This window comes from Camelus ferus, chromosome 13, assembly GCF_009834535.1.
Source record: "Camelus ferus isolate YT-003-E chromosome 13, BCGSAC_Cfer_1.0, whole genome shotgun sequence".
NCBI lineage: Eukaryota > Metazoa > Chordata > Mammalia > Artiodactyla > Camelidae > Camelus > Camelus ferus.
Genome location: NC_045708.1, coordinates 20,233,918 through 20,261,835, shown reverse-complemented (window position 1 = coordinate 20,261,835; position 27,918 = coordinate 20,233,918). Strand labels below are relative to the sequence as shown.

Here is a 27,918-nt window from a genome sequence, read left to right as displayed (position 1 = left end):
ACAAAAGCAGATAACGCTCCCAGTCCTGGGGAGAGGCGCGACACTTCCGGGGGGAGGGACGACGCCAGCCGGCTGCGGAAGGCGGCGCAGGCCCCGCCACGCCAAACTCGCGAGAGGACGTGCCGGGGGACCCGCGGTCCCCGCACCGCCCGCGCGGTCTGTCGATCACCTGGCCCCGCCCCGCGCAGGCGCGCCCCCGGGCAGACCCCGCCCCACCCCTGGCCGGGCGGGAAGCGAACGCGCGCTCTGTCCCGTTACCATCTGCCTGCGGGGAGGGCGGGGGAGGCGGGAGGCGCGCGCTCCCGAGTTGCGTGCTCGCGTACGTCGCCGGGTTCGGCTGCGTCCGTTCCGCCGCCCGCCCGTTGCCGCCGCCGCCGTCGCCGCGCTCTTGCTTCGCCGGCAGCCGCCTAAGGGGGCTGGGGCCCGGCCAAGCCGCCTCCGCCGTTGCCGGAATGCCGCGGGTGTACATCGGCCGCCTGAGCTACCAGGCCCGGGAGCGCGATGTGGAGCGCTTCTTTAAGGGCTACGGGAAGATCCTGGAGGTGGATCTGAAGAACGGGTGAGGAGGGCGGAAGAGGGGCCGGCTGGGTGGGGACAGGGCCCTGGTGGTGGCGGGGAGGCCGCGGGGACGGGAGGGGGACGCTTGCCTCGCGCGGAGCTGCTACCGGCCTGCTCCGACTCCGCCATAGTCGCGGCGCCTCGGGGGCGCGGGTAGGCCCGGGTTCCCATTGCGCCTGCGCGGGTGGGGGTGGTGGAGGGATAATGGGAGCTATGGTGAGGCTCTGAGTGGGACGGGGAGAAGGAAAACCCTAGTGCGATTGGGGCTCTGGGCGGGAGGACACAGCTCCAGGGCGCCGGGGAGGCCTGGGATTTTCCTCCCAGGCCCTGGGAACGAGGCCTGGTTCGTCTCCAGTAGATACCGACCTTTCCCGCTCTGAGGGCTGCTGGAAATAAACAGATTTCCTGCTGCCTTTTCCCCTCTTCCCCAGTCTAATGGATCAGATGGTCACAACGCATCTCTTCCAGGGACGGGAGCTCTGGAGAGATGTCCTTTTTTTAGAGTTGCCATGTGCTACACTTTTTTGGGCGGGAGACTGGTGTGAGTAATCTAGTGACAGTTTCGAAAGTATCGGCTTGCGGTGCTGAAAGCCTTCACCGTTCCCTCTGCAAGAGCAAATTAGCGTCTTAGCCTGCTGTCCTTAAGACTGCGTACAGTTTCCACGCTGTGGTTTCCGTTCTCCAGCTTGCCAAAAAATTGCTTTGTCGTTGTAGAATTTGTTGGAGAATAGTGGCCACCGCGACTAGTTGATGTAGACGGAAACCTACAGCTCGAAATTACTAACTTCCTACCTGGATATGATCTGCTACTTGTATTCCTAATCTGTTTTGGTAAAGCAAGGCCTGCAGGGCTACAAGTCTCAAGGAAAACAGATGAGGAGTCAGGCCTGGGGAAAATATTCAACAGGGAAAACTGGGGGAACCAGGAAATGTCAGATAGGACTTCAAAGACATGGATATAAAAAATTAAGAGTAAGGGAAACATTTTAGGGTACTAAAGCTTGGGTGTTAGAAAAACTCTTGGCTTTTTTTTTTTTTTAAGACCTACTTTGCAACAGGTCCAATATGGCTACAGTTTACTCCCCAATGTAATATTAGCAACTAACACTTGAGAAGTTATGAAAGATACCTAAGTATAAGTCGCACACGAGGAAAAATTGGAAGTTCCAATATACTCAAACTGTTGGCAGGGTTTTAAAAGTTACTTTAAATTGATTCTTAGGAGGAATCACCTAATTAAGGAAAGTGTTCTCCATCAAGTGTTTGTTGTGAATGCTGATTTCTTTTAAAGGAGAAGGCTTAGGAAATCACTCATTTTGTACAACAGAGCTTTCAGTTCTTAAATATACTAGATAATGTGGGGGAGAGGTTGTTATTGTCATTTGTATCATGTATCTGAGCAATCAAGTTAAAACTCCCAATTTTCTTCAGAGCTCAGCTAAGTTGACAGAATAACTAAATTTTGTGGGGAAAGCATGGGTTTTGAAAGCAGTCAGGCCTGGGTCAAATCCTAGCTTCACCGCTTATTATCTGTGGGCAGGTTACTTCTCTGATTGTGAGTTTCCTCATCCACAAGGAAAAGGAGGATTAGAGATAATTGTAAAGCATTTGGCTCATAGCTGTAAATGGTAGCTATGATTAAAGGGATTTGAGTGTGATCATAAGGAGACATCTTAGCTTGAGTGTTAATAACATGAAGCATATTTGGTGAGGCCTGTTTTTTAAGGTTACTCAAGTGATAGCAGGAAGTGATGGTAATGTTAATAGGAAAACTAATTAATGGAACAAATATGTTGATAACCCACAAGATGCCTGCTACTGTGCTAAATAAATTAGCAGAAGGGGAGGAGGCAGAAAAACGGTTCTGCTCTTGAGTAAATTAAGTGCTAGTGGTTAAAATACACACTTTTGAGTTAAGAAATGCTTGCTCTCAATTTAAACTCAACAAGTGAAGCTTGGAATGGTTTGTTTGAAAATATTTGTTTCAAATGGGCTTTAAACTGTGGATTGACTGGGGTTTGAAGTGAAGTGTCTGGGAATAGTGTATGTCATAACTGATAATAGTCGAATAAGGAACCGTTTTGAGAAATAAACAATCTAGCTTGGATTGAGTCTCATGAATGATCTAGAAGTTTAACAACATAAGTAAGAATCAGTAACTAAAATTTTACACCAAACATTCAAGATCACAGATAGGAGTCCAAGTGCTCTGGAGGGAATAATTGAGCAACCTGAGAAATGGTGATAGAAGAGGAAGGACCAGTCCTTCCAGGACCCTAAATATGTGGGTCTCTTGGGCAACTACTCATTTTTACAGTTCTACTAAACCATGATCCATAAAATCTGTAATTGAAAGCGAAGGGAATGAAGAATGGGAGGTCATTTTAGGGATTTGAAGGCAGGTGTGACAGTCACCAAACAGGAAGGAGTACCTCCTGGCAGCATTCAGGAATCCCTGCAGAGAGGAAAGTGACTTCTGAACTAAGGACCAATGGTATAGATGTGTTTCAAGCAAGAATTGACTGGATGGGACTGCTGTAGTGCAGAGGAGTCTGAAAGGTGTGTAAGCATATAGTCCTGGAAACTTAGGAAGGACAGTAGAGCCCCTGGAGAAGCTTTTTTTTTTTTTTAACAATGCCTGGATTTTGATTATTAGTAACAAACTCAAAAGTAGCTTTTGGGTGGTTAGGACTTTGAAGACTTTCTGAAGAGTTCAGATTTGTAAAAGTGAGATGTATCAGCGGACAGTAGATACGTTGGGCTGCAGAGTTGGGGGTAAAGTTAAGAATTAGTTAAATAGGCATAAAGCAATGGTATAATAGAAGGTTGACCAAATGAGGAAGCAGATGAGCTCCCCAAAGGAGATTTGGTATCCAGGAGATGTTATGGACCCTTTTGGGATTAGAAGAAGGAAGATGTATGTTCATTGCCTGCTTGTATGGTACCAGGTAACCCTAATCTATATTACCTTTACTTTAGAGAACTCCTAGAAAGATGTCTCAGTGTGGGACTACAAGCATGATGTAAATCTCCTGCAACCATATAGACCATTCCAGATCCCCTTCAGGTCTCCTACATTCATATGTGCCACATTGACTCCAGCAGGAGCCACTGTGGGGCCAGGGGTAAGGAAGCAACAATATTAGCACCTGTTTTATAGCCTTCCAACTCTATGGTAACTTTTGCTGTTTTCGATTATTTGTGAATTCTGTGAGCTTTTTTTTTAAATTAATAAATCACTTTTTCATGTAGAATGTAGATGTTTTTTAATATAGTAGTTTCTTTTGCCACATAATCTTGTGGTTTTGGTCATAGATCTATATATCTTAATTTTTCCATGTTTTGGCTAATGAATGAAATCACTTACTAAGATTATTTTATTTGCCTTTGCCTAGTAGCTAGATAGGTAAACCCCCAAGTCATTGAGGAGTTTTGGTTTTTTGGTTTTGGTTTTTTGTTTTAGTTGGTTAAATGTGTGAATTAAAACTCTCCGGGGAACCTTGGTCTTAAATTTCAGAACCTATGTTTCATATTACAGTGAAATTGTGAGCAGCCAGAATTTTCAGAGGATGTCCTGGTCAGTGTAGTTGGATTTTCACAATATCTTAAGTATTACCAGGAAATTTTTTTTGTTTTCACCCTTTGTTTAAAATTCTTCAAGTAGAAGATAACCTTAGTTAATTTTTTAAATGTGTTAAGACTCTTTCAGTGAGTCAGGTCGTTCTGATTGCCCCAGAGTATGCTAGGGCATTGTTAGGCCTTAGATACTGGGATGAGTCTCTGCCAACGCCAGAACCTACACAGGGATTTTCTCTTTTGATTGAATCCTTGATGGGAGCTTTTTTTTACTTCTTGTCTTTGCTCTTAAAGAGGCAATACGGAAAATACTGATGTTCCAGGTTATTGATTTCTGGTTAATTGAACTTTTAGTTTATTATTAAAGATTCTTCTTAATTTGTATGTTTCAAAATAGCACATATTTATTCCTGATTATAAAAATTTTACATATTTATTGTACTTTTTAAAATACAAAGGACAAAAAAATTAAAGATGGCACTGTTTGCACTTTGAAACTTTGCCTCTTTTCACACACATGTGCATGCAGTTCTTCAGCCTTCCGCCACCTTTTTTACAAACTTGGATTCATATTGTACATTCTATTTTGTAACCTTTTTCCACCTAACAGCCTGATCCTTTTTTTCGTCTTGTGTGTTCTCCTACAACCTATCTCTTAACAGCTACATAGTGTTCACACATGTAAATATTATTTAATGTGCATAAGTAAAACCATGTTGCAAGACATTTCAGTTGTCTGGTTTTCCACTGTTTTATGCATCTATAACACTGTGACGAGTATCCTTTATGTAAATCTTAGGTCAGATTCCTGGAAATGGACCTCTGGAGTCAAAGTGTATACAGCCGTCCCTCAGAATATATGCAGGCTTGGTTCCAGGACCCGCTGCTAATACCCAGATCTACGGATGCCCGAGTCCCATAGTTGTTTCCGCATGGAGGGTCACCTGTGCATGTTTTTAACTGTCACTACCTTTTGGTTTCCATTGCTCTCTAAACAAATAATATTTATTTATGTTTTCACCTGCCATGTTTAAGGGTTCCTATTTTTCTGAACTCTCAGCTACCCTTTGTCATAGTTTTCAATATTACGACTTTTTAATTAGAATGTCTGAAATTATACATGAGGAAGTTATCTTGAAGCTTTTAAGCCTTATCCATTTAGCCAACCAAGCATAACAGGTTCAAGAACTTAAAAGAAAAAAAAAACTTTTTGACTAATTAGAAAATAAATACAGGTTCATTGTAGATAAATTTAGGCAATACCAAAAGCATAAAGTAGAAAAGGAGTATCATTAAGAATCTTTTTAACACAGACAAGGTCTTATGTGCAATTTTATGTCCCACTTTTTCTACTTAATTTTTATCATGTATTTTTTCTATTACAGTAGAATCTTTCTCATAAATCACATTTAATGGCTGCATAAAATACAGCCATTGTATGGCTGTATCCTGATTTACCCAGCCATTCCTCCTAGGTTGTCTCTAAATTCTTGCTGTTCTGTATAACCCTGTGATGGATACCATGCGCATAAAACTTTGTTTGCATTTTTATTATTCCTTGGGACAGGTTCTGTGAAGTAAAATTCATGTGTCATGGCAGGAATGAACATTTTCGGAGCTCTCAATGCATGTAGCCAAATAACTGTGCGGAAAAGCTGCGCCAGTTACCCTTGTATCAGCAGTGTCCGGGCCTGCCCGTCACGGCAGCCTCACCAGCACTGAGCATCCATATTGTTTTGAATCTTTGCTAATTTAACAGGTGAAGATGGCCTCGGGTGTTTTAACCAAGAGCTTTTTCTTAAACAAGTAGGAAATCATGAGAAAGAGGACTATGGATTGATTAAGTAGCATTCTGTCATTGTTTTATTAGTACTACTATTACGAATGTGACCAAGTTGGTTTTTTTTTTTACTCAAGTCTCCTATTGGAGTCAGCCTACTTCCAAAAATACATATGTTTAGTATGTTACTTTTTTCTTAAGCCATTGGTAATTTTTAAAATTTCTGTCATTTTGAAAAGTCAGTGCCAGGAGACCATACATGCCATACTGCAGTTTGACCAAATATTACTAGCTTAAACTGTCCTGGCTTGAGACTTCCACACCCCCTCATGTTCCTGGTTTCCCAGTCAGTCTGTGATAAGAATAAACATCATCTACTATATTTCAGTTTAAAAAACATATATATATATATGTATACACACACACAAAGAATAAACATCATCTGTAATTAGTTGGCCAAGTCGTTTTAAATCTCTATTCCTCAGTTTCATAGCTTGCTCTTCCCTTCCTTGTTGAGGTATCATAGGAATAAAAGGGCCACTTGAAGTATTTTGCTCTTCTTAAACGGTAGGCAAGAATGTAGAGTAGATAAAATGTGTTTTGGTTTCTTAGTGTCTTTGGATACTTCCAAGTAACCTAAACAGAAAATTGTATTTTGAGCTTCTCAGAAGAAAGGTGCTCCAAGCATCTGAGAGAATACTGTTGGGGCTGGCATTTATAAATTTGTAAGCCAACACTGAAAATTTTTTTTAATTTTAGAAAATGTTAACAGCATGCATTTGTATGATTTATTCTTCAACTAAGTATATCAAAGCACTTTACAAACAAGTGTTATCTCTAGTTTGTACTGATGGGGAAACTGAGGCACAGGGGATTAAATGACTGGGCCAAGGTTACAGAATGAGTTATTCACAACTCTGGAAGTTGAAGATCTTCCTTATCCAGACACCAGATACAGCATGGGCAGCATCGGTCAGAACTCCTCCATGCTGTTTCCTCCCAGATGATTCAGTCCTGTACTTTGGGGCCTTGCTGCCAACGGTGAGAAGGTAGTTCAGGTTCCACGGTGTGTTCAGTCGTTGGTCTCCTTGCAGAGGCTTCCGGCAAGCTGACAAGTTACTGCCAAAAGTGAGGCAGGTGGTATTTTTTTATGACGTTGGCCCTAGACAGAAATTGCTAGTGAGTCCCTTCCTCGGGCTACTCTCTGAGGAGCTGAAAGGTGGTATCGTCTTTGTAATGACTGAACGGGGCAGGATTTGTGCGAGTAAACCATCTTTGTCCTGTTATCGTTGGTAGGCCTGTCTGGTCTTGGAGTATCCTGAAGGTGAGGGATCGGATTGTGCTCTGGATTTGCACACTCGTATTTTGAGGAAATGCCCACCGTGACCTTTCCTGTGTGTTGAGATGAAAGTCTAGAGGTCCCGGGACTGCACATGATACCTGAAGAAACACTTAAAGGACGCTTGCTATCCCTCTGCAGGCCCCCCACCATGTCCTGTGCCTGGATGCCAGATGGGGGCCTTCATGAACAGAGACCAAGACCTAGAGAGAGGGGAAAACTGGAGGATGGCGGTCTGAATTCAGCCTTCACCAGGGAAAGGGGCGAGCAGGAGGCTTGGGCAAGGGGGTCAGGAACCACAGACCAGAAGCACTGACTTTGAGAAAAGTTATTTCATGTGGATGAAATGAAGCTATTGATCCATTAATGTTTAAAGAATTGGAAAAATTCGTTAAAATATTAAGTGAATTAAATTACTGATTTCAGGGGAAGGGCATCCCCAAGAAATAGCATGGGGAGTGACATCATTAACCAAAAAGAAAAAGGAGAAAGAAACTTGCTGCAGCCCAGGGACTGTGGGGTGGTTATGAGGGACATGGAAACAGCCAAGATGGTCCCAGAGGCATAACCTCTAAGAGGCTTTAACACCTGACACCCCACTCGTAGTGTCGTTTTAGAGGTAAGTACAAACTGGCTTTGTTTGTAGCTTTGGTGTGGAATCAGGTAGTGTTGTCTGCTGAGTGTACACATTTATTTCATTAACTACAAGTAACAGTGGTTCTGTCTTATGTTCCAAGAGTTTTATTTTAAATTAGTAATACGACTTTCGTCTCTTGAGTTTTTTTTTTAATTGTTTTTAATTTGTGATTGAGTCTTCATGAACTTTAGTGTGTCATCAGGGAATAGCTGACCCCTTTTCTTGTGAGACCTTTTAATTTCATTTACCCGTAGTGTTGATAAGTGTCAGATAATTGAAATGGTTGCATGTGTGCTTGTGTTTGCCCTCCTTTAAGGAAAACAGCCCTGTTGACGTTAAAATGTCCCAATAATGTATTTCATTATGGGGTTGTGATAGTTTGATCCACAAACAGTTTGCAGGTGTGTTGCTTTCTGGGGTTAGTCCCATTTTATAAGGTAGAAATATCATAGCAGCCTCATGGAGGTGAAGTAACTTAGTTCATTTTTGAAGCCGTTTTGAGTAGTTGGAACAAAATGGCAGCTAGACCCATGGAACAGTTACAGAGTAAGACTAGGTTTGAATTTGCTACAGGTTCCTCTCTCCCTCCTGCTTTCTGGAGGAATTTTGTATTATCACTAGTTTTTTATGATTATTTCTGCTCCCTTTTCCTCACTCCAGTATGTGAATATTCCTTCAGAGACGGGTTGATACTGTTTTAATGATTGTTCTCTCTCTATTTTCCTAGACTGGTGTTAAAATTTTGATAATTGACATGTAGGTTTGGTTCCACTAGCAGCTTAAAGGATAAATGTTCACAACTTACTAGTATTAGTACACATCAGATGCAGTGTGTCTTGCCACTTAGTACTTCTCATCAGATGCTAATGTTCATGTGGGCATCTGTCTTCCACAGCACACAGTTTGATGCCACTGGTTTTCTGTGCTGGAGCTTGTGTCTCTCAAATTGTTTGCTCTGTGGACCACTTCTTTCTGCTGGTGTGGAGACAGTAGAACATGGTGATGAAGTGTTGATTTCAGTTAGGACCTAGGATTGAAGAGTCCCAGGTGTTGGGTAGCCTTGGCAAGTTAATTAACTGCTCTTAGCCCTAGTTTCTCCATCTGTGAGATTACCAGTAAACCCCAGAGTTGTGAACATTACTACAAAGGAGTTTGAAAAAGGAAAGGGTCCTGGGGGGCAGTACTTTGCTGGTTGCTGCTATAATCCTTATACAGTTGAAAGTCTGTAAACCTTACAGTATTCTTTGATTTCCGGTCCATTTTTTTCCCCACACCATTCATGCCTATATTTTTTGGTCTCAGTCACCATTCCTTACAAAACTAATTAAATGCATTCTTAAATACGTGATACTGTCAATATCCATTCACATCCACCACCTCTAGGTCCAAATTTCCATCATCTCTATGCTGGCCTAATTTTTGCTGAGCCTTAAAAGCAAAGACAGATTCCAGGGGTTGATATGGGGCCTCCAGAATGGGGATTGCACAGAATAATCTTATTTTTCCTCTATTCTTCTAGTCTGTTATGTTCTGAACCCACACATGTTTTCGGAAGGACCAGATGGCTGACACTGGCTAATGGGAACCAAAAGACGAGTGAAAGTAACCTGGTTGTCACATACCCCAAGCTTACAGGTGCTTCACCTGCCCCAAGATCAATTTCTTTTTTCCTCTGGCGACTACCCCACTGTATCAAAAAATGTTAATACAACCTGGCTTATCTGAGGTTAGATTATCAAGTCAAGCAGCAGCATCTCTTGAAGGAAAGGATTGTGCTCAGAACTGAGAGAGAAGCACCCACCTTTACAAAGACAGTGTGACCTTGCGGTTAATAGCTTGGGGTTTGGAGTCAGATGGACCTGGGTTCCGATCCAGCTATACCACTTAGGAGCTCCTTGACTGTGAGCAAATTGTTTAGCCTCTCCCAGCCTCATTTTCCTCATTTGTAAAATGGGAGTAATAGTAGTAGTAGCAGGGATGAATGAAATAAATCAATTATTACTGTGTGCCAGGCGCTAAGCTAAATATTAGCCTTTGTTAATATTAAAGAGCTTGTAATCTAATGAGAGGATAAGCACAAAGGAAAAAGAACAAGGCTTGAAAGGCCCCCAAAACATTGTCATGTGAAATATAAAACTGATTAGAAGTGCCAACGCTAAAGACAGTGCTAAAATCCTTGGAGTTAAGCAACTTTCTGAGACTTCATGAAAGAGAATTCTTAAGTATATGGAAGACAATTGCTGTGATTCACCCCATGTAATCGAGGCATTCCAGCTTTAGAGAATAGTGTCAACACAAGTCTTAGGAGTCAGTGTAGACCTCTGAGCAAGAGAATGGTCTAGCAACTGACTTTCCCTGCTGCATGTAAAGAGGCAAGTTGACTAAGTTAAAATAGCCATAGCCTAGAACAAAGTAAGGTGAGGGCCCGGCGCAAACTGTAGAGCTGGGCAGTACACTGAGCGGGCAACCAGAGAGGAAGAGTCAGAGGTGACTGCAGGGTTGTTAGGGGTGAATCAGATGGTCAGGGGACCCAAAAGAGAGGAATCATGAGGTAGGTTTTCTTCTTTGAAGGTGGGGAAAGATCAAGTGCAGACTGAGCTGTGGCCAACGTTTGCAGACCAGGAATCCACACTAGCTCTAATCAGAGAGCTCTTGGTGTGCGGGAACTGCCAGTTTGCCGACGTGAAAAGAGCCCCAGACTGGGTACTGGTGAGCCCCGAAGTCGCACCCCAGCTCTGCCACTCAGTGAGCACGGGTAAGTCATCCACCTTCCACGGGTGGCCTTGATGGCCCTCCCTCCTTGAGGCTAAAGAGAGGGAGGCTGGAATGCCCAGAGCAGCCTCCTTCCTGTCTCAGGATAGAAGGGATCTCAGGAACCTACTTCCTGTGGTAGGAGCTCCTAGTTGGGGGTTATAAACAATCCTCTGTTGCTGAGATAGTCAAAAAGCAGCCACAGTCGTGACCCGGAGCAGTGAATCTGACGTCGGTTAATTCTCCTTTGAGGGCCTGACCACTGCTTCCCTGGAATGTTACAGACACTTGGAATCCCGGGCAGTTACACTGTTGTCACTCACAAGCTTGTCTCTGAGTTGGCCTCACCTGAGCACTAGAGAGTTGGTTGCAGAAGTATCTTTCTGCAGTTTTCCAAGCACTTTATGTGGACAGCAAGAATTTCTGTTTTTTATTACTATCCTGTCGGTATGCCCTAACTTTTTTTTTTACCTCATAACACAAGCCGGCTGAAACATAGGACCAACACCGAGTGCTTTGAAAGAGGGCTGTTTGTTTCCTGATCACTGAAAACCATTTCTTTCAGGGTAGATTTTTAGGACTCTGCCCTTAAAGTACAGTGCTGTTGACCCTAGTTTCAGGGTTCAAGCCACCCCATGGGTTAACTTCAACAGACGAAAATTTTTCCTTGGCTACAGCAACATCCCTAATCCTGACCAGCCATGGAGAGGTTCGGTTCTTGCAAGGAAAATGAGTGAATGTGGGAATGGCTCACCACATTGGGAAAACAAAACTCATCCTGCTGATGGTTGGCTGAGGACTGTCGTGTCCACATACAAAGAAAAGCATGTGGCACAGTTTTAGGACAAAGGTGAGCAGAGATCCACTGTGGAAAGGGGCAAATTGTTCTTATAGAGAGACCCTCCAAGGCGTGCCCCTCGGTAAGCAGTACGGGCAGGGTGACAGCAGGCACACGCATGGAGGCTTGCTTTCCCTGGCTCCTCGTCCCCACTCCCCACCAGTCAGCTGGTGTTGCACACCCCGTAGTCACGCCTGTCCAGTTAGCCACTGATACCCTTTCTCAGACAGACTTTTTTCCAGTCTCCCTGTTCAGTGAAGATGTTTGGAAGACAGAGAGAGGTTGACCCTAAGCCATTCAGAGAAGGGTGATACTGACCCCCCATCCTCTTGAGGAGAACATAGAGTGGTTTGGGGGACCGTTGGTATAGGTTATTAGGATCAGGGGAAGCCTGTTCAGCAACAGCACAAGCTCAGATGATGATTCTTCTTGGGTGAAAAAGTGTGATTAACATTTCTGAAATCGAACTCTTAGAGCACTTTAGTTTTAAAAACATGTCATTCCAGTTCTAGCATTTCAGAGTTCTGACTGAGAGCCTGAGCAGCACCCCAGCTGCTGAACGAGGAAGACCAGAGCATTGGGAGTGGTGTAAGAATGGACTAAAGTTTAGAACAGCCCCTCATAACTCAATGTGGCTTTTGTTTGTGGCATCCAGAGACCTGTCTGTACTTGGTAAGAATCATGGTGCCCATCTGTCTTGGAGAGAAAATGACAGGAATTCCCCTTTCAACATTTTTTGACTGCATTTGTCAGGATTAAATGTGATCCAGAGGAGGAGTTTGAGAAAAGGCAGTAGCAGAGAAACATGGAAGAGAGGAGTTTTTCTTTTAATTGAAAAAGTTTACATGTAATAGGCCATGCCTTTTGTTCTCTCACACAGGCGTAGAGAGGGAGGCGGAAGGACGGGACATCAGGGAGTCAAGCCAGAGGAGGCATGTTGGTGGGGTTTTGGTTGGGTTTTGTCAGTCTCTGCCTTAGGGATCTTTTTAATCTGTCATAGATTCATTCTCCTAAATTCCTTCATCTTCTTCATTCTTATACTAGAATTACCGAAAGATGGTTGTTTTTAATGGAGCAGAAGAGGAAGAGTGTCTGCAGCGAGTACTGAGAAATTTATCCTGCTGGGTTGTGTTTGTGAGGCTCACACCAGAAATATGTTTACATAAATACACACATGCCAACACACAGAGTGTGTACATGCATGTGTGTGTTTATATCCTTCCTTTGACAAAGGATTCAAAAGGAGAGTACTTTTGGGGAGAGATTGGTTTCATGTTTTTTTAGCTAGAAACCACAAAGGGATATTATGATTAATTTGGAAAGATTCTCTGATGTTACCAGGGGGAGCTTCACTTTCTTGAAGGCACTAAAATTTAATTCAGAGATAGTTAAACTATTTAAATAAAACTGAAATTGGGACTCATACATTAGTTTTTAAAGACATTTTAGATGATAAAAATTACATTTATCCCTGTCCATCTGTTAGTGTTGTATACCTCTGGTGCTACCATATTGGTTTAAATTAGCCCATCATTAAGCCAGAGGAGGACTAATTTTAACATTTATCTATCATACTTTGATGTTAGGAGAAACCTCAAAGATATGTAGTATAACTCCCTCAATACACAGATAAACTTGCACCCAGAAAAATAAAATTACTTAAGTGGGCTTTTCAGAGTTGGTTTATAGCATAACCAGGACTAGAATCCATGCCAGTTCCTGCTGCTCCAGTCATAATAGTTTATAAAGTTTGAGTTCTGGAGTCATGTCACAGGCTTTGAATGTCAGCTTTGCTCTTTTATTATGCATGTTATTTAACACTATATGCCTCAGTTTCCTCCTCTGTAAACAGGATTAATAGTACTTGGCTCTTGGGTATTGTGATTATTAAACAAGATAAGATTTCTTTGTATATAGATTACTTAGTAAATATTAAGTAACATTTTATTATTGTTATCTAGTCTTCCTGCCTTATTTGGAGAACCCATTTACTCTGCTTATATTTACTGAGTAAGGTGAAGTCATTCCTTCAGTAAAGCGGATCTAAGTAAACAGTGATGTGGTAGAAGCAGCCACACACTGATCTGGTCTTTACCTTGCTCTTAGAACAGGAGTCCCTACCAGGTATGGTTGTGCAGGAGCATACTTGGTTTGATCTTCCAGACCCACCCAGCATGTCAGTGGCAGAGAGAAGTAAGTCAGGTTCCTGATTTAATCCTTGGACTGGACTTTGACATTAAAATGTTCCAAATAGATTTTGTTGCTTTGCACAGAATAGCCACCAAGATTTTTCTGTGAAATAAATTAGCCGTAAGTCACCTATTTTAATAAGTGACTAGGATATCCCCAAAATGTGGCTACTAAGTAACCTGCTTTTTGAAACTTTTTAGAAGTGAAGTAAATATTAGAAAAAGGGTCATTTTCTCCTGATAACACAGATCCGTCCCTACAACTCAGAGAATTTTATTGGCAAGGTGTGCCTTGCTTCACTTCAGCCTCAGCTGCAAAGGAAGAGTGGTCTGTGTGAGCTCTTTTTTTTTTTTTTTTTTTTGAAAGATAATTGTGCCTCCACTTAACAGATTGTCATTACTTTCCTTTAGATGTCAGAATGAGCTCAGCACATAAGCTTGGAAAGAGAAAGAGCATGCCCGGGGTGACCCCTGAGTCTGGGAGGATGCATTACTGTGTAGTTTTGACATAAGCATCACTTGTTAACATAAGTTTGGCTTTCTATTTCAGATGAATTGCAGGGCTTAGGGTCTTCCATTCTCTGACTCCCAAGTAGTTGTAAACCCTAATTATTTTGAAGAAAACAGGGTATTTTGTGATTTCTTTGTTTAATCCTCAGGAGTCAGTGTTGTCCTTCTGACATCGCATCAGATGAGTTAGTGGCACTGAATAGTTGCCAGTATGTAACTCTTAGAGAGGGCTGGAGGCCATTTCATCATGCCCTTGTTGAATGTTTTCTCTCACCCCTCTATAGTTGGCATCTGGGCAAGTGGGCAAAGCAGACCTATGACCAGTCTTGACAACTAAATGAAGGAGGATACTTTAGTGATCATAAAGCACTTTTTAATGTAGGACGTTACTGATGTGGAGAGGCTTTGCTTTGCTTTGTCACCTATGGCAGTCATGGTCAAATCATTTCTTATTACCTGCTCAGCAATTCCAGCCTATGGAAGCATGAAATCAAGTGTTAGAGACTTCATAGGCTATCAGTTGAGCCAGGTATCTTCTGAGTTGTGTTACCACAGAAGATTTCCCATTAAATACTGAGCATGTCTGTTACTTTTTTTAAATGGAGGTGCTATTCAGTTGCATGCCATTGTAGACATTCAGCATAAAGAACCCTCTGAAGTTTTTAGCTATACTGAGACTCTGATTTGAAAGGAACTCTTTAAATCTTTAGTAAAGGAAGAATTCTTCAGTTCTGAGTTCTCTCACTCACTTAACATGTTGCTGAGTACAGCATTATATGCTAAAGAAACTGGAATTATTTTGGCCAGGCCAGTTGAACTTCTGGCAAGACCTCTAACACGTTTTTAGTTTCAGTATGTTTAAACATGGAGGGTTAGTAGGCAGTGTTTGTCTATGTACATAGCTCTGTTAGAGTTTAAAGATGTTGCTTGTAACTTTTATGATTAAGATGGTTTTGGTTTTTAAGTATAGGCAATGGTCACAAAGCTAGACATTTCATAGCACATTAAACCAAACTAAAGTTTATTGATAACATAGTTGATAGGACGTTTGTTTAACCTTGCTTATAAATACCTTAAAATTTTGCATTTTAATTTTGTAAGTTGTACTCTTCAACAAGTGTTAATAGGGTTGGGGTGGGGGGTTGTTTTCTTTCAGATACGTGTTAAACCAGCAAACCTCTTTGCTGGGAACTTCCTAGCAATACTATGTAAAGAAGTTTGCAGTTATATATAGGTTATAGAGGATTCCAGCCCACCTAAAACCTCATGGAAATGAATTCGGAACATCATGAGGAGGAGAATAGCTCCAGATTTTTTTCACTGATAATTTTTAGGATAGTTAATTCACTTGTGCTTATGTGTTTAGGTAGAAGAACAGGAACTTTAAAAAAAATTTTTTTTCTTTCACTGAGGAGAGTTAAGTTACTATTTTTTTTTAACCTGCTGTGTTATTCCAACATAATTTAACAGTTAAGACACAGTACCTGAATGTAGGTCTGATTGTTCTCCAAGATACTTTGGGGCTAAAGCTGTGTGATTTGAAAGAGCACATATTCAATCTTGTAGAATTATATCTTTTAATGCCTTATTCCAAGCATTGCTGTGGGGGTCTTTGCAGTTGCCACCAGCTACTTGGGGTAACAGAAGAAGTGGTCTCTGTGTAGCCAGCCTCCTACTAGACAGACAGGAGTGTACCTTGAGAAGTCTCCCTGTCCTCTCGCAGTGCCTGTGGGCACAAAGCAGGGTGGTTTCAGCTAAAGAGAAGAGAAAGCTGATCTGTAGTTTGCACAACCCGCCTAACCTTTGCTAAGCATGACCCTCACTGCTTTCTCTTTAATGTTAGTGAAGCTGAATGTCAGATTGGTGCCAACCAGGGTTTTGTTTGCTCTCTTCTAGATACGGGTTTGTGGAGTTTGATGATCTGCGGGATGCAGATGATGCAGTTTATGAACTGAATGGCAAAGACCTTTGTGGTGAGCGAGTAATTGTTGAGCATGCCCGCGGCCCACGACGAGATGGCAGTTACGGTTCTGGACGCAGTAAGCATTTAAAGGGCATTTGTATCGATGACATGCTTTTGTTATTAAATGTTAACTCTTTAAGTAATTTATTAATTAATGTTACATTGAAATGTATTGATATTTAAGCCATTTGTTTTATAAATTATGTATCTTTGAATGTAAAATTGCAAATAAACATCTTTAATAATGTTTAATTTTAATTAAATTAATGACAGATTTCTTGTTTTAATACTTTTATAAATATGTTTAATGATGTGTGTTTGTGTTGTTGTTTTTTTTTTCTCTGTAATGCAATTGTTTAACATAGATTTAACAAAGACCTCAATGTTTTAATTAAAAGAATCCTTTGAGGCTAAGATGACTGCCTGTTCCATTTGCTGACCTTGGGTTACCTTTCCATGCGTGGCTCTTTGAACCATTGTGGCCCTTGGCTGACCAAAAACAGGAAGCCATGTGACGACCGCAACCTTTCCCCATTAGACCTGGGTGGTGAGGACCCCAAGGGTTAGACACAGATGAGATTAAACTGAAATAGGTGCCTGAAAATCTTTTTTTCATATAAAATATTCACAAAAACTTTAATCACTGTGAGTAACACCAGTAACTGATTTAGTAATTTGGATACTTATTTCTAAATTGTTAAATTGTTAATAGTTTTTAATTTATGCATGTTAATTTTAAATATAAATATTAATGAATATATATACTTACAACTTTGTAAATTAAATTATAAATTTTCATGTTTAGCTGATTGCTTTTTTAAAAATCTAGATTAGAATTAAGGGTGGGGATAGAGTTAAAATATATGTATGCTATTTGGGGTGGGGGGTAAGTGGTATTATGTTAAGGGGCATATGTGCTGTATCATTTTTTCCTTTTCCTCCGCTGAAGTAATCTCATCTATTTGAACCTTCCAAAGGTGGATATGGTTATAGAAGAAGTGGCCGAGATAAATATGGCCCTCCTACCCGCACAGAATACAGACTTATTGTGGAAAATTTGTCAAGTCGGTGCAGCTGGCAAGACCTAAAGGTTTGGGCTCTATTAACCTTCTGGGATACGGTTGGGCAGGAGTTAAGGTTGGGAAAGAGGTCATTTTGTGCAGGCCAGGCACACACAGAGAGCCTTCCCAAAGCATTTGGAAATTCTCCAATTAGAAGTTCCATAAAAACAAAAGACATCAGAATCCCACTGCTACTGTACGTTATGGGACCAGCGCTCTACGGCTGTAAGGACAGCCTGTGTTATATGAAATGCTCCTCTATAGAGAATGTTACAGAGATCACCAGTTGTAGTTTCTGTAACTAGCAGTGTTTCCTGCAATATTAGTTATAATATGCATGTTTGTGTCAGCTTCCAGTGTAGATCCTCATTGGTGAAAATGGCTGCCTGACCCATGTTCTTTTGTAAGGTTTGTTTTTCATTGAATATTTGTCCCGAAAGAGTTTTAATGTCAAAAATTAAGGTCCAGTGCTATACTGACCATCCCGTGTACTGATTACAGTTTGATTTTTGAGAACAGTGTTGGTTTTTTATCTCAATAGGGGAAACAAACCTTATTGAGTAGTGTCTTAACCTGGATGGTCTTAGTAGGACAGGTATAAAAGATACTCAGTTTCCCATCTCACATCTCATTTTCAGTCCATTGTTAACACGTCATCTCTAGCAAAATGAGTGAATGTATTTAGGTTCAGCAAAAAGTATTTAGGAATCCTTAACATTCGGATAATCTTAACTTATGAAAGCACTTTTACATCCTTTTTTTTTTTTCAATGTGCTCCAGTCTTTAGATAACAAAGATGTGATCCAGAAAAGGTTAATTGATACAGAAGGTCTTAGAAGAAGAACTGGGACTAAAACATACGCTGGTATTCTTTCTAGTACACCGCGTTGGCTGTCAGTATTACAGCAGGCCCTGGTGAGCGTCTGCCAGCAAGACTGCTCACTGAGGAATGACTCCAGGATTCTGAGAGAGAAGGATTGAACATTTTGGGTAGAAACTGGAACAGCTTTCAGATTTGGAGTTAAACTAAAGCTTAGCCAACATCCTCAGTTGGTTTTCTACTTCTGTACCTTTGGCAGCTTCACTCTCAGGGAAGCAGAGCAGTAGAGCCAATTTCCGAGGAAGTCAGGGCAGCCTTAGAGCAGGACTCAAGCCCGCCTGCCTGCATTGAATCCCAGCTCTGCCACTTACCACTGTTTTTACCTTAGCAAGTTACTTTCCTCCTGTGCCTCATATTCCTCAACTATAAAATGGGATTAATACTCATTTCTACTCAAGGTTATTGTGAGGATTGAATGCATTTTTACAAAAAGCGGCACAATAAATGCCAGCTGTTTAATCAAGGAAATGCAAAAATAAATTTAAGGGGTGTTGTTAGTTTCTAAAATGTGTAAAATAATAATGCCCAATGGTGACGTTGGGATGAAATTTATACAGTAGTATATATACCTCAGGTGGCATTGAGAATTGGTGATTTCACCCACAGTGGGTATTTTTAAGAACTTAGGTTCTGAAATCTGGCTGCTTATGTTCAGACCCTGGCTCCTTCCCTTACTACCTGAATGACCTTGAGCAGTTTGCTTAATATTACTTGTATTTTACTTTTCTGTAAGATAGGGGTAATGATTGTATCTACTTCATGTGGCTGTAAAGAAGACTAAATTAATTCCTGCCTATAAGATGAACATTCTGTATGTTAGTTGCTACTAGTTTGGAAGTGTGGCAGTGCACAACAGAAGTAGTGACAGTCTTCAAGCCCTTTCACCAGAGTTACTATATATCTCAGCTTGCCCAGGCTTGGCATAACTTAATAGCATCTTCATTTACTCTCAGCTGTATCCCAATTTGGATGGTAAATTATATGGGCCCCCTGCCTTTTGCCCAGAACCCCCACTCCTGTCAATAATTCAGATGAATTTTTGTACAAAGACTTTCAAAGTCCTAATAATTGGAGAATCCTCAGAAAAAGTATTGGGCACACTAATTATGAAGATTGTAATGTATGTTAAGACATGTAAACATTTTATGATACAGTGAGCAAAGAAATAGTATCAAATAGCATATAATCAGTGTTTGCAACTTTATAAAATATGGAGAGGAAAGCAGTAACAAAAATGAACTATTGAATATTTAATTATATTAATATATTACATGTTCCTAAGTTTTAAATTTATCCAAATTTCATATTCTTTTTAAACACTGATCATATCTCCTCTTACTTACTTACCACTTCAGTATTTATCTTGCATGTTGTATTTCTCACTGGATTGTGTTAGGTCCTCAAAGAGAATGAGGACAGAGACTTAAGAGATGGGTGGTCATTCTACTTTGAAGCCAGAGCTGGATGGTATTGTTCTGTTGTCTTTTAGTCTTTCATAATCCGTCTGTGAATTTTTTATGTTTTACCTTAGATATTTATCAGTAGCTGTACATGCTTTCAGTAAGAATTTGTAATGAAATGTAGAAGACTGGACTTAAAATGTGTAGTGTTTTGAGCTTCTAAGAACTTAACCACTGTAAAATTTTGGAAATGACAGTTAACTAAAAAAATTTATATTCACACAAAACTGTTTAAAGGAACAATTAAATATTATTATCCTTATCACCCACCTAATACCCCTAATGCTTTAACAAACCTTGGTGGATGGTTGGTGTGTGGCTGGAAGTATTTAAGAGTAAACTTCATTCTGAGGAAAGCCAGCATTTCTTCCTAAAAGAAAGGAGAAACTTTCATTATGATGACTGTGTTAGATATTTTTGCAAAATATTTCTTAACCTATTCGGGTTTTTTTCTCCTTTAGGATTATATGCGTCAGGCAGGAGAAGTGACCTATGCAGATGCTCACAAGGGACGCAAAAATGAAGGGGTGATTGAATTTGTGTCTTACTCTGATATGAAAAGAGCTCTGGAAAAGTTAGATGGAACTGAAGTCAATGGCAGAAAGATCAGATTAGTTGAAGACAAGCCCGGTTCCAGACGTCGCCGGTCCTACTCCAGGAGCCGGAGTCACTCAAGGTACCGTTGATGTCTTTAAGTGTGCGGTTGGTGTCAGTTCATTAATGAGCACGTGGATAATCCACATTCGTTCTCCTGTTGAATTCTCAGTACCATGGTTCTGTCTGGCTCTGACTCGGAACTTCGAACTGAGTGTTTATTTGTAAAACTCTAGAACTCTTATGCCGTAAGTACAAATAGAGGTAAAGTCCTTTCTTTGAGGCAGGTATCAATGATCTTCTTCCGCTTTTCTTCTTGGGTCCCCTGGACCATACCCTTACTGGGGCAGACATGACCTCTGGCCCCTTGGTGACTCTTCAGATACTCCAGCTACTCAGGAGTGGAGACTTTGCCTCACTCAGCAGCTGCTCTGCAGGTGGGCCAGACATTTGTGGACAAGACAGATATGGTCCGTGCCCTCTTGAAACTCAGCACAGTGGACAAGATAGGCATTGAGCAAATAATCCCCACTGTGATGAGTACATCAGAGGAAAAGCACACAGCACAGCTCCCCTGGAGAGCTGGCAGAGGCTTCTCTTGGGACACGACATAGAAGCTGCGCCCGAAAGGATGAGTTGGGGATGGTGGGCAGAGGGGATAGTGCCTTTCTAGCAGAGAGAATAGTGTCTTTTGAAGGCCCGGTGGGGGCAGAGGAGAGCAGCTCGATGAGGTGGAGAAGGGCCAGGTCCTGCTGAGCCACAGGCCAGGTTAAGGTTTAAGAGCAGCAGGAAGTCATTTGTCTGGCCTTTTCAGGTTTTAATGTTTTGTTTTAACTTTTTATTATGGAAAATATTAAGTATATAAAACATTGGAGAAAATGGCTTAATGAACCTTGAAGCCCCTCATGTTTATCACCCATCCAGTTTCAGTATCTTTTATTCTGCCAGTCTCGTTTCATCATCCACTCCTGCTGCATCGTTTAAAGGCAAGTCAGACATCCTGTCATTCTGCCTATAAATACTTCAGTGGGTGTCTCTAACCTTTTCAATAAGATCGTGAGGCCATATCACAGCAACACGTTTGTATTCAGCTTTCCCCAGTGGCCTCAAATACGTATTTGGTAGTTGGTTTGTTCATATTAGGATCCCAAGTAGGTCTGCACTTTGCAATTAGATGATGTGTCTCTTAATTCTCCTTTTAATCACTAGTATATCCTCCTTCACACTCTTCATTTTCCATACATTTAGTTGTTGAAGAAACGGTTTTGAAGATTTTTCTCAGAGTTGAGATTTTGCAGATTGTGCCCTTCTGGTGATATTTACCCCATCGCTTTATCCTGTCCCCCGTATTTCCTGTAAACTCGTAGTTAGATCTTGAGGGCATTTAGAGTAAAGCCAGTATTTTAGCAGGTGCTTTATGCTTCCTGTTGCATCTCTTGTGTGGTGTCCAGATGTCCCACTCTGAATGGTGATAACATGCATCTGTGTGTTCAGGAGTTGTCAGCCTGAGCCGACCATTACACAGTTCTCAGTTCTGCGTCAACATTCTGCCTAATAGGTTTAGAGCCATTCAGTAGTGGTGGTAAAATGATGGCTCTCTTATTTTCTCATTCTTTGTGCATCTAAAGGCTGTAATTCTATAAAGGATGATACCCTTCTTCTACCCTTTTATTACCCTAAAATATAATTTTTACAGTAAATGCAGAATAAAAGTTGATACCTTTACTTACCAATTTTCAGAATACTAAATGTGCCCTAGCAACCCCCCAAAGGAGGTGATGAGGCTTGGTTGCTTAGTACCATTTTGAATGAATTCTTGGACGTTTATATATTTAATGTTTCGTCTATTGCAGTCAGTTTTTTAGGCTCAAATTGTTCTGTCTTTGGTCATTGGGAGCCCTTCAGGTTGGCTTCTGTGTCTTTTGGTTTTGATTTGTGTGTGATGTGTTTTACTGTTTCCCCAAATTTTTTATTGCTATCGGTTTTGAACATAAATGTTGAAAGAATAGTTCATGAACACCCATATGCTCTCCTTCAGGCTTCAACAGTTGTTAGCATTTTGCCTGTCTATATATATATACTTATGGTCACACCCTGTACATTTATTTTGCCATAGCATTTGAAGGGAGTTTGTAGAAATTATGACTCTTCACCCCTGAATACTTCAGCATGTGTCTCCAAGAATGAGGATAACCACGCTTCCTTTTTCTAACCTAAGAACATTAACAGTGATTCTATAAAGTCATCTAATGTCCAGGCCATATTCAGATTTCCCCAGTTATTCGTGGATGTTCTTACAGCTCAGCTTTTTCCTGGCCAGGATCCATCCAGTCATGTATTGCAAGGGGTTGTTGGGTCTCTTCAGTCTGAAGCAGTCCCCCCTCCCCCGACCCACTGCTTGACATTTACTTTTCTTACCTGTTTTTTAAAATACTGTCCCACATTTCGAATTTATCTTTCTTCTTCATATTGTTGAACTTGTCTTTATCCCCTGAGCTTCTATACACTGAAAGTTAGCTCTAGAGAGGTGTGTTTGAGATATAAATTAAACATTTTGGACAAGAGTCCTTTTGTAGACAATAGTGCCCAGGAATCTTTGAAAGTCTCTGTCATGAGATGTACCATCTTTGCGTTTTCTGCCATACACCAGGAATTGCTCATTTTCCCCAATGAGCCCTGGTTGCTTTTGGTAGGAAGTGACAGAGTCCACAGTCTTGGCTTATTAAAGATTCTTTAAACTTGGAGTGTACAGTTGACGCTTGAACAGCAAGGGGGTTGGGGTGCTAGCCCTTCATGTCCACCGTTCCGCACCTGGGGGTTCAACGAACCACAGAGTGTGTATTTAGTGTTTATTGGGAAAAAAACCTGTATATAAGTGGACCCATGCAGTTCAAACCTCTGTTGTTTAAAAATACAGGTCAGCTGTATTTTTAAAACAGCTCTCTGGTCACAGTGGGTTGAACAGATAAGCGAAGGGCAAAACTGTATGCAGGAAGGCTGGTCAGGAGCTGCTGTGGTACCGGGGAGGGCGGGGGTGGCTTGTTCAGCAGCGGTGGGTGGACTGGAGACGATTACAGGAGAATCATCTACATACGGGATGAGGGAGAGGGGTGAGTCGAGGGTGGCGGCGGGTCCTGGTATGAGGAACTGGGGAAAACAGTGGCATCCATGGGAATAAAGCAGGAAACCAGCAGGAAGAACAGGTCTCAGGGAGAGGATGGGCTCAGGACTGGAGGCTTTTGGAGTTTCAGACTCGCCGGTGCGTCTCTGCAGGTGACTGGGTCTCTGGGCGCGGTGCGTGGAGAGTTCTCTTCCAGCTTTGTGCCTGGACGCAGACAGTGCCGTGCGTATTTTCTGATTGAAAAGATGACTTAACTGACCTTTCAGCCAGCCTTTTGTCAGCAAATATTTTTAAAAAACATTTTCTCTCTCAGGTCTCGCTCTCGAAGCAGACATTCTCGTAAGAGCAGAAGCCGAAGCGGCAGCAGCAAAAGCAGTCACTCTAAGAGTAGATCCCGATCCAGGTAGGCCCCCCGGCACTGGTGCGGGCCCCCCTGCCCGTTTCCCACTGGGGTGTTAGTGGCGTTCCCGCTCTCCCCTCAGCAGGTTTCCCCAGCCCTGGGCGGGAATCGCGGGCCGGGCAAGCTGGGCGTTCCGCGGTGCGGCGTGGCCCTGCGCACAGCTTCAGCCTTTTCGTCTCCTGAGTAGCCTCAAGTCTGACGTGACGTGCGGCCTCGCCGTGCCCGTGTCTCCTCAGGTCAGGCTCCCGCTCCCGCAGCAAGAGCCGCAGCCGCAGCCAGAGCCGCAGCCGCAGCAAGAAGGAGAAGAGCCGGAGCGCCAGCAAGGACAAGAGCCGCAGCCGCAGCCGCAGCGCCGACAAGCGCCGCAGCAAGAGCAAAGACCAGGCGGAGGAGAAGGTGCAGAACAGCGACGCCACCGGCAAGTCCAAGAGCCGCAGCCCCAGCAGGCACAAAAGCAAGAGTAAAAGTCGAAGCCGGAGTCAGGAGCGGGGCGTGGAGGAGAAGCGGGGCAGCGTGAGCAGGGGCCGCAGCCAGGAGAAGAGCCGCGGCCAAGAGGAGGGCCCGCGCAAGAGCCGCAGCCGCAGCCGCAGCCAGGGGGGCAGCCGCAGCCGCAGCCGCAGCCGGAGCAAGGACAAGAGGAAGGCGAGGAAGAGGAGCCGCGAGGAGAGCCGCAGCCGCAGCCGCAGCCGCAGCCGCAGCCGCAGCAAGAGCGAGAGGAGCAGGAAGCGGGGCGGCAAGCGGGACAGCAAGTCGGGCAGCAGCAAGAAGAAGAAGAAGGAAGACACCGACCGCTCCCAGTCCAGGTCGCGGTCCCGCTCGGGCTCGAAGGAGCGGGAACGAGCCAAGTCCGAGTCGGGTCAGCGGGAAGGCCGCGGGGAGAGTGAGGATGCCGGCGCCAACCAGGAGACCCGGTCCAGGTCCAGGTCCAATTCCAAATCAAAACCAAACCCTCCGTCAGAATCACGCTCCAGATCAAAGTCCGCATCAAAAACCCGATCTCGGTCCAAGTCTAGATCCAGGTCTGCGTCCAGATCGCCCTCCCGGTCTAGATCCAGGTCCCACTCAAGGTCCTAACTGGCTACGACCACAGCTGGAACTACCCGAGAAGTCTTTTGTACATGTTTGGTAGCCGTAGCACAAGTGATTGAAGTAGAACATATGTCACTGCTGTACATTTTTAACTCCCCTAATGGTGTGTCTACAATTGTTAAATCTAAGTGCTTCCTCTCCATAAAGCCTCCTGGCACCAGGCCTTCCTGCTCGACTGAAAACAATCTTCTCTTTGAAAACCCCCTTTACTCATGGCCCACAGTAGAATATCCAAAATGCCTTGGCTCTCAGGCCTGGCCTTTCCTACAGGGAGCTCAGTACCTGGATGGCTTTAAGGCTGGAATGAGGACATAGGTAGGTATGGTGAGTTCAACCATTTTGCCCTTGAATTGATGCCCTTTGATGTATGCCATTTAGTGAAAGTGCTAAGTCTTAAGTTTCCTACCACTTTGGTTTCATATTTTTGGACTTAACAAAGTTGTGAATAGCACAGTCGAGGAAAATTGATACCTGCAGTAACCCATAGGAAATAAACTGTAGAGTTCCATATTCTGGTATTGTGATTATATTGTTTTATATTAAAAAAGAAAAGAAAAGAATTTTTTTTAATTTTATTTTTCCCCGTCTTGCAAAGTATAGTGATCCCTGTTTCCATTAAATTTGAATAAAGACTATTTTTGCTTGACAAAATTTCATGGTGCTTGAATTGGAGTTGCATTTCCTGATCTATCTTGATATCTTAGCATAAAAAGTTCAGGTGTAATGGCTGTTTTGTTCCTTGAGGTCACCCATAGATAGGGAGCCAACACTTTTCCTGAAGGATTTTTCTTACACAACAGAATAAAGTCAAGTTTCTTAGGAATTTACAGTCCTTCCTCTCAAGACGCTTTTGGCCAAACTGATGAGAAATCAGTTTAGCAACTCAGAGCATCAGCAGATGAGCTCTTCATGAACATAGAGTTCTTTCTCCTGTGCTGTTTGTGGACTGTCTTGCCATGATGAATCTGAAATGTAGAATACCTCGTCCTTTTAGGCTTTGGGCTCATCAAAACTAGGAAGAGAAACTACGCAGGACTGCCTGTGTCCCGCGCGTTCTCTGCGTTGCTTGCATGACCTCGCTCTGTAGGAGAGACCAGAGGTACGGTGATTCCGATCTGGTCTCCACCCTGGAGGGACTGTTGAAAGGCGTCAGTCAAAGCAGGGCCTTTATCACGTGCTGCCACAAGCTTGGGGGAGAGAAGGCCGCTTTTCAACCCGCTGCCTATGGATGTACTGGGGGCAGTTCCTAGATTTAAATACTGTTGCCTTCTATTGACCATACCCTGTAGGACACACTGGGAAGATAAAATCAGTTTCTTGCCCTCCTGAAGGTTGTGATCTGGTTGCAAATGATAAACACTGGTAGGGTAAAGTGGGCATTCCAAGAAGGGAGTTGGAACTTCATCTGGGTTCAGAGACACCTTGGAGGAGACAGCACTTAGGCTGAATCTTTGGAGATGTAGGGGTGGGAGGCCTTTCTGTGGAAAGAAACACCTGTGAACAAAGCCATGGAGCTGCAAAAGCATTGGGCAGGGCCCTCAGGGACCATGGAGTTTGATAATGGGGAAGAAGAGAAGCAGATTTGGCAAAATGGTTTGGGTTAGGGCTGGAGGAGGAGGAGGCAGAGTCTGGCCTCTGCCCTGTAAGCACTGGGGAACGTGGAGGATGTGGGTTGTAGAGCCACACTGCTGGATGGCGGATCTGAGCACAGGAAATGTGAGCAATCGGAGGCAAGGAAACCAATTTGGGGAATGCAGTAAGCACAGATCCTGTGGGGCCTGGACAAGGCAGTGACGGGAATGAAAGAGGTGACTGGGAAAAGGAACTGTCGGGGGGATCCAAGATGGTGGAACCTTTTGAAGATGGGGCAAGATGAAGGTGAGTGAGTTCACTTTGGGAAACTTCGAATTTCAGGAACAGACTGGGAAGCCAAACCAAGGAACCTCACTCAGTCTCCTTGGAGCTTTCTGTGCACTCTTGCGTCGTCAGGACAAGATGATGACTCCAGCCAGTAGAATTCCCACTGCCTCGGGTCTCACGGTGGTCTCCAGTAGATGACAAGAATTAAACATTCCCTAATTTTATCCCTGTATGGATGGGAATGTTTGTTGTTTTAAACAAGTTTAAGTTTTTTAAGCCTAATGTTTTAAAAGTCACCTTAATTTCACTATCTCTAACATAGCAACTCTATTTTCCCAAATTCTTTTCCACGCTTTGTTTCTATTCATTCATATTTTAAACATTTATGTTTATATAATTTAGTAAACTTTGTTACTTAACATCATGAGCATTAGAAAGTTCTCGCTTAAATGTTTAAGGCACATAAATTCTCACCAAGTGAATTTATTAGCATGTGTGATCCTTAAGTATGATGCTATGCAAGTTCCATGTGTACACAGAATGGAGTTGCGGTCATTTTTCCCCCAGCAGTTTCTAAATTCATTTATATTTACTTAAATTGTGAATGAAAAGAGGTAAAACAAAAATAAGAAAGATGGAAACTCATCTGTTGAGTTCCAGACATGCACCAGAGGTTAGAACTTTGATGTACGTTTTGCACCTTGTTCTCACACCACCACCCTGAGGTCAGTGTTGTTGGACCCAGCTGCAGATGAAGGGCGTCCAGCATGCTGTCCTCCCAGCCCCAACAATGTTAGATGAATGTTAGTGCCTTCTATGGGCCAAGTGCTGTTCTAAGGCACTGGGATAGAATATGAACAAGACAGAGAAGCACCCCCTGCCTCTTGGAACATATACTTTTAAGACGGATCACAGGGCTTGGCCCATGATGGTATCAGTACCGAACGCCTCCTGTGGGCCAGATTTGTCTTCGGCAAATCACTGCAAATGGACTCTCCTCCCACCCCTTAGGAAAAGTTTTCTAAATACAGTGCTTGTTCTAGACTGCATTGTTTACCCTAGACAACAAACTGAGCCAGAGGGTAGCAGTAAATTTTGAGAGTAAAGTTGGGTAATGCCTGCCCTTCCCCTCCCAACTGCCCTCCTTGGTCCAGTGGCAGAAGGACCTTGGAAAGCTGAGTCAGAGAAAGAAACCATAGATACCACTTACACGTGGAATCTTAAAAAAAAGACAAATGAACTTGTTTACAAATCAGAGACTCGTAGACATAAGGAAGCTGAAAGAGGAAGGCCCTAAGTTTGATTGATTTGC

The 27,918-nt window shown here is 42.8% G+C and overlaps 2 protein-coding genes and 1 long non-coding RNA gene across 14 annotated transcripts in view; 2 read left to right on the top strand and 1 right to left on the bottom strand.

Annotated features, from left to right (window-relative positions):
• Nucleotides 1-231: 231 nt before the first annotated feature.
• Nucleotides 232-25,402, top strand: SRSF4 (serine and arginine rich splicing factor 4). Its single transcript, XM_032495698.1, has 6 exons — nucleotides 232-559; nucleotides 16,075-16,217; nucleotides 17,119-17,231; nucleotides 20,004-20,218; nucleotides 23,571-23,660; nucleotides 23,894-25,402. Exons 1-6 carry the CDS (start codon nucleotides 453-455, stop codon nucleotides 24,729-24,731), a joined length of 1,506 nt encoding a protein of 501 aa, XP_032351589.1. The 5' UTR covers nucleotides 232-452; the 3' UTR covers nucleotides 24,732-25,402.
• Nucleotides 568-10,638, top strand: LOC116668320. Its single transcript, XR_004325462.1, has 3 exons — nucleotides 568-3,683; nucleotides 7,211-7,872; nucleotides 9,410-10,638. It is a non-coding gene; the product is annotated as an uncharacterized LOC116668320 (long non-coding RNA).
• Nucleotides 8,743-27,918, bottom strand: part of LOC106728527 — a 37,549-nt gene continuing 18,373 nt past the window's right edge. For 8 of the 12 annotated variants that reach the window (XR_004325460.1, XR_004325454.1, XR_004325453.1 and 5 more), the window contains one exon: nucleotides 25,306-26,833. Coding sequence is in view for 3 of the 12 variants with exons in the window: in XM_032495710.1 (XP_032351601.1) it covers nucleotides 17,931-18,165; nucleotides 19,839-19,912 (309 nt within the window). In the remaining 9 variants the exon portion in view is untranslated. Of the gene's footprint in view, nucleotides 8,866-17,914; nucleotides 18,166-19,838; nucleotides 19,913-25,305; nucleotides 26,834-27,918 lie in introns of those variants that run through there. The other 4 variants (XM_032495710.1, XM_032495712.1, XR_004325457.1 and 1 more) reach the window with 3 other exon arrangements.